This window comes from Macadamia integrifolia, chromosome 12 (genome assembly GCF_013358625.1).
Source record: "Macadamia integrifolia cultivar HAES 741 chromosome 12, SCU_Mint_v3, whole genome shotgun sequence".
In the NCBI taxonomy this organism is placed as follows: Eukaryota; Viridiplantae; Streptophyta; class Magnoliopsida; order Proteales; family Proteaceae; genus Macadamia; species Macadamia integrifolia.
The window spans coordinates 6,523,383-6,531,853 of NC_056568.1; the positions used below are offsets into that span (position 1 = coordinate 6,523,383).

Genomic DNA, 8,471 nt, shown 5'->3' on the forward strand with positions numbered 1-8,471 from the left:
TCCTACACATTTTCTTGCTCGTCAAAATAATTTTTGAAAGAAAGGAGGTGAAAAGAAAAGGATCAGATCAAGCCATTAATACTAGAAAGGAAAAAAAAAAAAACCCAAAGTTCAATACTCAACTGATTAATAAAATTTTAAAGAATACTAATTTTTTCAAGGTAAGCTTCACAAGATAGAACACGATAACTTTTGAGTGAAAGGTTCAGAAGCATACCTCTAGGTTGGTTTTAGAACGAAGAGAGAAGGCTGAGGGCTGTAGACTTTGTTATCCTTGCTTGACTACGCACATACAAGAGAGAGAGAGAGAGAGACAGAGAGAGAGATTTGGTAAGTGATTTGATAAATGTTGTAAGGAGTTATATAAGGGAAAATAAAAGAATTTAAGAAATAAAATTTGTTTTTGGAAAATTACAAAGAAAACATAACATGTGTCTCTCTTGTCCTAGCCTTCTTCTCTATAACAATTTTTGGTTAGTTTCTTCATATCTATGTATTTTTTTCCTTTGGTTAGGGGCAGCTGGCTCTTCATTGGTCCCTGCTCATCTTTAATGCCCATTGTTGCCCATAGGCAGTTTAGGAAAATGCAATATATTTTCCTTAATCTATGAAATTAAGGAAACATTTGTGTATGTCTAAAACAATCTCCGAAACCTATCATATTTCTCTTATATTATGGCTGCAAAATCATTTTACCCTAATTCCTATCCATTGATTAGTAATCAATATTGGTATCAATCGATACTTATCTAGATTGGCATGTATCGGATGGATTTGCCTAAGATTTTCTCTAAAAATTGAGTTTTATTTACATTTTATCCTTGGTCTATATTGGTAGAGTGGTATTGTATCAGCCATTTACCAAAAAAATAAAATAAAAAATGGTGGTATTGTATCAGCCAAGAATTGGTATTGACCTTTGATGATATCGATATGAATTGTTGGATCCGATCCATTACTAGAACCATAATAACCAATGTGATGTGAAAATAGCAAGAGAGGTTCAAGTTAACCACAACGAATCTCATTGATGCATCTTTTTTTCATTATTAAGTTATAATTATGCGACATGCATATATCTTTATTATGTTGTTCTCAATGAGAAATGCCCTCAAAATTTTCATTCAATGTAGAATGTTTTGAAAGATAATGTAAAATATTTGAACAATGAATATCGTAACAAAAATATAAAAGGTAAAATAAGGGATTAAGTTCCTCATTTACATATCATACACTAATACCTCCTTATGTCTTTCTGTCTTTACGCAAGAAAATCACTAAGGCACATTTCTATGGGGGTGTTGAGATGGGTCCTAAAATCGAAACTTTCCTGTTAAAATAATATATCCTAGAACTGGGGTTGTGGAAATGCCATCATCAGATGATGATCGATGGAATCCTATCTCCACTTCCTATTATCATCGATATTGCGGAGTTCGCTATTTACTGCTCCCAGCATCTTTTTGTTATTGATCAATGAGAAGAGATGAGAGTGGAGATGGATGTTGCAGAGATTTTAGGTCACCATCATCACAACCATCGCAATTGCTATTGTCATCAAGAAATTGCAACACTGGGAAGATTAGGATCATTAACATAGCAACAATGGGAACTAAAGACGGAATTACTACTTCATCTCTTTTTATAAAAATAAGACAATTGAGAGGACTAATGGCTTATCTAAGACTAATCCAAATGATACACCGAGATGTTACTTTGAAGTATATCAAGTGCCAAGTCATATTACTTGACGTTGTCTTGAAGACCATAGATAACTAAAAAATAATTTTTTTGTAATCATTATCTTATATGACTATATTAATAATTCTAAATCATTCTATGTTTGGATCAAAATTTCTCAAATTCTACTTCCTTTTCCCATTATCTTTGGATGGTAGCCTCATATCCATCACTTTGGACCCTACAGGACCAGCGTGTAGCTCATCCCTGGACCCTTACCAATAGTTCGTTCTATTAATATGATAGCCTGAACATGAGAACCAGGCCTGTTGGTAGGGTTTTGATGAGGAAATGCCAAATTCAACCCGACTGAACTATTACAACGGTTTGGAAAAGAAATTTATTGTATTTTCTTTTATTTTGGATATAATAGTGCTTGGAACCGGAAGCTAATAACAGTCCTGGATCAGAACCAATATTACCTTATTGGTCCTGCATTACTGACTTGGCTCTTTGCTTGTTTGTGGCTCTGAGCTACAGAAAGGGGCTGAAACCTCCTACATCATGAGCTTCTCTGCATTGAAACTTGACACAAATCCTATCTCAATTCACCAGTATAGCTTCTATGGTGCAAAAGTCGGAGGCGAGAGCTCTGTTCTGCAACTTCCCTCTGCTTCTAGGACCTTTCGGCAGGTTGTAATATGCTCTGCCAAAGCTGTGACTCCTTCATCCCCATTGGGAGTGGCTGTGCAGACAAGAGATGTGCCAGAACGAATTGGATCACTTGGTCAGGTTTCAAGCGTTTTGGGTTCTCAATGGGGTGATGAAGGGAAAGGGAAACTTGTTGATATCTTGGCTGGGTATTTCAATATCATTGCTCGCTGTCAGGTATAGTCTACTTTATTTTCCCCCAAATTTCTTTCTCTTTTGGAATTTTATGCCTCCTTCTACTTTATTTTCCCCCAAAAATTTTTTTTTTCTCTCTAGAACAGTGGATCTTGTTATGTAATTGCATTTGTCATTGAAATATGTCAAGGATAAGTTTCTTCTTCACAAATATTCTTCTCTGTTGATGTTAGGGTGGAGCAAATGCAGGACACACAATCTATAATTCTGAGGGTAAGAAATTTTTCCTTCACCTTGTTCCCTCAGGAATCATCAATGAAGAAACCCTTTGTATTATTGGGAATGGAGTTGTGGTTCATCTACCAGAATTCTTCAACGAAATCGAGGGCCTTGAGTCTAATGGTGTCTCTTGTAAGGGTAGGATATTGGTATCAGATCGTGCACACTTGTTATTTGATTTCCACCAAGAGGTAGATGGGCTTAGAGAACATGAGCTTGGTAATTCATTTATTGGGACAACCAAGAGAGGGATTGGGCCTTGTTACTCAAGCAAGATGATTCGGAATGGCATAAGGGTAGGTGATCTGAGGCACATGGATACTTTCCCGCAGAAGCTTGATCTCTTACTGTCAGATGCTGCTTCACGATTCCAAGGGTTTGATTATGGCCCCAACATGCTCAGGGAAGAAGTGGACCGCTACAAGAGGTTTGCTGAGCGATTGGAACCATATATTGCTGATACTGTCCATTTTGTGAATGAATCCATCTCACAGAAGAAGAAAATATTGGTTGAAGGTGGTCAGGCAACCATGTTAGATATTGATTTTGGAACATACCCATTTGTCACTTCCTCTAGCCCATCAGCAGGTGGGATATGCACTGGGCTTGGCATTGCACCAAGAGTCCTTGGTGATGTTATTGGAGTGGTAAGTGGATTCCTCTCCCTGTAAATAGTGAAATACCATGACATCATGGCATCACAAAAGGCCCTAACCTCTAATTTGAAACATTGCTGTGCAGGTAAAAGCCTATACAACAAGAGTTGGTTCGGGTCCTTTCCCAACTGAGATCTTAGATATAGATGGAGATCGGCTTAGGTTGAAGGGGAAAGAGTTTGGCACAAACACAAATCGTCCTCGACGTTGTGGCTGGCTTGATGTAGTTGCTTTGAAGTATTGCTGTCAGATTAATGGTTTCTCCTCTCTGAATCTCACCAAGCTTGATGTACTTGCGGATATTAAAGAAATTAAGTTGGGGGTTGGCTATAGATTAGCTGATGGCACACCAATCAAGTCATTCCCTTCAGATTTAAATGTTCTTGAGCAATTAATAGTAAGATCAAATATTCGTTTGGAGATGCTTATTTACATTTTCATTGTTCACACTTCGGTTTCTTGATGTTGCCTCTCCTAAGTGCTCTTGTTGATGGATTTTGTCTTTATATATGTACAGGTTGAATACGAAGTTGTACCTGGGTGGCAAGATGATATTTCTAAAGTTAGAAAGTATGCCAGCCTACCACTCGCTGCTCGCCAATATGTGGAAAGGATAGAGGAACTTCTTGGTGTACCAATTCATTATGTTGGGGTTGGACCTGGCCGTGATGATCTCATATTTAAGTGATTCTTCAATTTCCATGCAGACGACCATGTGGGACGCCATTAAATCTTTAGAAGTTCCAATATTATATGGGTAGGTGAGAAACATTGAGCATCATCTAACCATCAGGGACTGTCATGTTTGTATCTCATGGAAGTCATTTAAAAGATTAGTGTTAGTGTTTTGGTTAACGAAAGGATGGTTTATGGCGAGCTGTTGGTAGACCTATAGTAGAAGTTAGTGATTAGAGACCTGAATGTGTTTATCAGAAAATTTAACCTTATCCATCGTAAGTGGCGGAAAATAACAAGTAATTACTGTAACTGGTATTGATTGCTAACGTTAACAATTTTCCAAATGGTAGAAATTAAAAGTTCCAGGGATGCCTTGGGAGTTTTGGAACCCCTGCTGCTATAGCAGCTGGCTGGGCAAATACTGATGCTAGTATGCTGTTCAGTATCTTATTCACTTACATTTGTATTAAAACTCATGAAATGCAAATAACTAGTCTTTTGATTGTAATGCAGCTGAATGATGGGTATTGTATGGGGTTACAACAATCAAGGTGCAATTCCAAACATGTTCCTACTTCAGCTGTGAGCGAAATTGGAGTACTTTTCCCCCATCTACTCTTAAGAGACGGAATCAATTGGGTTCCCAACACCTGGTAGAATTTGTGTATGTGCATTATAATATGAGACTAAAGATGCATCACATATGCATATACATAGTCGTGCTTTTCAATCGTTCGATGGGAGGGGGGGTGGGAGTGTAATTGAAGGTACGACTATATATGTACATTACACTCCTGCCCCACCACCATCTAACAATTGAAAGACATAAAAATTGAGTGTTTTATATATTTAAAATATTTTTATGTAATAGTAGTATGATGTATTTAAATTTCAAACTTAATTTAAGTAGGAAAAAAGAACTATGCCAGGTTGGTGCAGGAAACTCCCAAAATGGTGTGGACACGAAAAGACTATGCTGCCCTCCCCCATTGAAGATGCTTCTGTCTGCCCTCCCATTGGCCAGCACATTTGGCATGCCTTGCACCAGACTGACAGAGTTCTATACACTAGTATTGAATATTAGCATCTCGATGAGTGTCAGAGTGTACAATGAAGGCCTATATACAGATTTACTTCACAAAAAATATTATCTAAAATAAAAATCTAATAATCAAATTTAATATATTTTGTTAGAATCTTTTGATAGTGTTTTTTTTTCCTTTGGTTAACCAAGTTGTGCGGGTGTTCACTTAAATCGCAGATGCACAGATAGGGAATTGAACCTGGGATAGTGCGTCTATCCACAGAATCCTCAATTCACCCTAACCATCTGGGCAACCCACGGATGGGTTCAAAATATTATTTTGTTTTATAGTTATATAAATTAAAGATTCAAAATCTTATTTTGTTTTATAAAAGTGTGTTTTGAAGAAATTTCTCTCTTCTAGTAGGCACCTAAGTGACCAATAGGAGTAAACATTGGAATATTTGTTTGAATGATTAACAAACATGTTTTATGGAAAAGACATGGCTTTTGGGAATATCCATTGTAAGTGTCCCTTCCTCTTTTATATAAAGAAAGACAATACCTACTTTTGTTTTTACTTTTGTTCTCTCTATAATTGTTTGGTTTTGTTCTTCTTAACCGTTGGGCCTAGTTTTCTACAAAAAAAAAAAAAAAACTATTGGCCTAGTTTTCGTACTGCCTATTAATCAAAGGTTGCATACAACAACACTTTAATATTGGAGGTTGTTTTTACCTTGGAGGTAAAACGTTAAGAAATCTGATTGTACTGAAATAAGAGGACGTTTTAGACCTTATGGAGATTGTCTATCGATATAATATGATAGTGCACACAAAAGCACATCTAGTGTGGAATTTCACTTTTCATAGCTAGGAAGGTCATTTTGTCTCCCTCGAGTCGAGTCTAAGTCCAAGAGCTAGGCTGCCTTTCAAAAATTAAGTAGAGTATCTAAGCAGACAACATCAATGGGGGCACATGACAGGGCATCTTAAAAGAGGATATTAGGGTTATTTCAAAGAGGGGAAGAGATAGATAGACACGAGGTGTACTAGTTTATCAGCAATATACCCTACCTTTTCCTTATATTATATATATGTATATTTCATGAACTGTGCCAGATTCAGAATACTAGGCTGACCAGGTTCCTTGCCCAATTTGCCCATCTATGGAAAAAAAATAAAAAAGGGTATCACGCAGCCCATGCAACAGCGCAGGGGTGAATGAGGGGCGCACAGGGGCATAAAGAAATTCGTTTCTCTTACCTTCCCGCGAGTTCGTTGTGGAGCTGCCACCTGGCATTAGCAGGTGGGAACTGGATTGACTTGGCAATGAAAGCCGATATCGATAATAATAATGGAACGAAAACACGAGCGCGTTTTCTGTAACAGAGCAACTGCGCTCGTTATTGTTATTTTATAGCCCGCCAAGAATACACCTCTTTGTAACAGAGCAACTGCCCTCGTTAGTGTTATTTTATCGCCTACCGCCAATTCATCTCTTTCCTTCTTCGAAATCTCCGATCCTGAACGGCAATTCCAACTATCTCAGTAGGGGTCAATTACATAGTAGAGGTGAGATCTCTTATTTTTCTTCGATCAGATCCTACCAATCATTGGAAGTTCCTCCACTTCATTTAGTTCTTTTGATCTCTAATTTTTCGGATTCGAAGCTGTATATCAGATTCTGCCTCCTCAAGTATTCAATTATCCTTGTATGATCCTGAAACTCAAATCGTTTCAATACGTATTGATCTTATCGGTTTGTATTGTTTTGTTTCAGATGGCTTCTTCAGCGATGCTTTCTGTTGCCTCCACTGGTCCGTCTGCTTTTTCCTCAAATTGCAAGGTAATTAATACTCTTACGGTCCTGGATATTTCAATTTAGAATCTTGCAATAGTTAATTTCAATTTAGAATCTTGCAATAGTTAAATTCAATTTATCGTTTCTCTTCGGACTAGGCATTTAATACTCGACTTGTAACAGACATCTTTGCAGAAGGCGAAAATCGGAAGCTCTGATGTTAGACGTATGTTTGGAAAGGCGAAAGGAAATCCCTTTCTCAAGTCACAGGTATTGTCATAGTATTTTCTGGAGGCGGGGGTTGAGATAAGGATAATAATCGACTAAGAAACATAGAATACCTTTTTTATGGTTAATAAAGAGAGGCAAGTCAGAACTCTCCCGTTTAGGAATCTATGTTGGTTTGAATGTGCCTCTCGGTGGCTTCATGTTATATTTGTTTGTCTTCAGGTTTCACCAGACTCGCATCTTGCTTTACTTCATTGTTTTCATAAAATTCAAGTTCCTGTCTATTACACATGCTAGATCATACTGAATGATGCTTCTCACAGCACAAATCGAACCATGTTTTTGCAGCTTAAATTTTTCTTTATAAATTTGTTGTATGTTGCAAATTAATTATGTTTACTCTAACAAACATTAAATTATTTACAATTTTGTTACTCTCATTATGCTGATGGATTGAATCAAATTGTGTGATTTTTCTGTTTCTTATGAAAACCATGCAATGTCACCTTTATAGTTAAGCTCATGAAAGAGATTTCACCTATATAGTTGTGCATTAGAAATTCAAGCATGTGCAATTGTGTCTACCATGTAATCTAACATGTTTCTTTTATTCTAAATATTTCTTAGGTAGTGCAAATTGTTTGTCATTATGTAATAGCCCCCCTCCAAAAGAGCTTGTCAACTCTCTCCAAGTTTCAAATGTTAATATCAAGAAGGACTTGTGTTTGAGATTTTAAAATGTAACCGCAAGCGTACGGATCAGTGTAGCTACGGGTTGAACACAGGGAGAGCAACCACTTTATTTTTTTGCTTCTTTTAAAAATGCGAAAGTGAACCGATTAATGATTGTGATCTAATTCTAATTACCGTCCTAAACATATGTATCTAAATTAACGTTCTAACCATTAGTCATCTAAGAATTTAAACACGCAAGCTATGCAATTAAAATTAAATAAAAAAATAGCTGAAAATAAACACCCCACGCAATTAAAAAGCAATGAAGGAAAAAAATGCTGAAATAAAAATAAAGTAAAAGAAAGGGGATAAAGCTAGAGAGAGACTCACAAGTAGGTTTCTCTACTTAGCCCGAGGAATGTATCATAATATGAGCTTCCCTACTTGACCAGAGAGTCACTCTTACAAGGGTTACTCTACTTGGCTTTAGGGAAAGGGAGACAATTAAAATAAAAATAATAAAATGATGGTTCTATAGTTAGGAGGGGCAAAGCCAACACATACACTAGCCATGAACCTTGGGGGAAAGGGATAGCAATAATGT

At 36.9% G+C, this 8,471-nt stretch overlaps 2 protein-coding genes across 4 annotated transcripts in view; both read left to right on the forward strand.

Moving 5' to 3' along the window:
• The first annotated feature begins 2,039 nt into the window (after positions 1-2,039).
• On the forward strand, positions 2,040-4,508 carry LOC122057209 (adenylosuccinate synthetase 2, chloroplastic-like). The gene is made up of 4 exons (XM_042619235.1): positions 2,040-2,568; positions 2,760-3,452; positions 3,547-3,858; positions 3,979-4,508. Exons 1-4 carry the CDS (start codon positions 2,245-2,247, stop codon positions 4,147-4,149), a joined length of 1,500 nt encoding a protein of 499 aa, XP_042475169.1. The 5' UTR covers positions 2,040-2,244; the 3' UTR covers positions 4,150-4,508.
• Positions 4,509-6,456: 1,948 nt separating this feature from the next.
• Positions 6,457-8,471, forward strand: part of LOC122057079 (aspartate aminotransferase, chloroplastic) — a 16,396-nt gene continuing 14,381 nt past the window's right edge. The window contains exons 1-3 of one of the 3 annotated variants that reach the window (XM_042619076.1): positions 6,457-6,735; positions 6,944-7,009; positions 7,148-7,234. In XM_042619076.1, the coding sequence (XP_042475010.1) occupies positions 6,944-7,009; positions 7,148-7,234 (153 nt within the window). In that variant the 5' untranslated portion in view covers positions 6,457-6,735. The other 2 variants (XM_042619078.1, XM_042619077.1) reach the window with 2 other exon arrangements.

What these genes read in the sequence shown, in the direction of transcription:
- LOC122057209 (XM_042619235.1), top strand. Translation starts at nt 2,245, where the DNA reads ATGAGCTTCTCTGCATTGAAACTTGACACAAATCCTATCTCAATTCAC. An exon ending in ATATCATTGCTCGCTGTCAG is followed by an intron (nt 2,569 to 2,759) that starts GTATAGTCTACT and finishes TGTTGATGTTAG; the next exon opens with GGTGGAGCAAATGCAGGACA. An exon ending in ATGTTCTTGAGCAATTAATA is followed by an intron (nt 3,859 to 3,978) that starts GTAAGATCAAAT and finishes ATATATGTACAG; the next exon opens with GTTGAATACGAAGTTGTACC.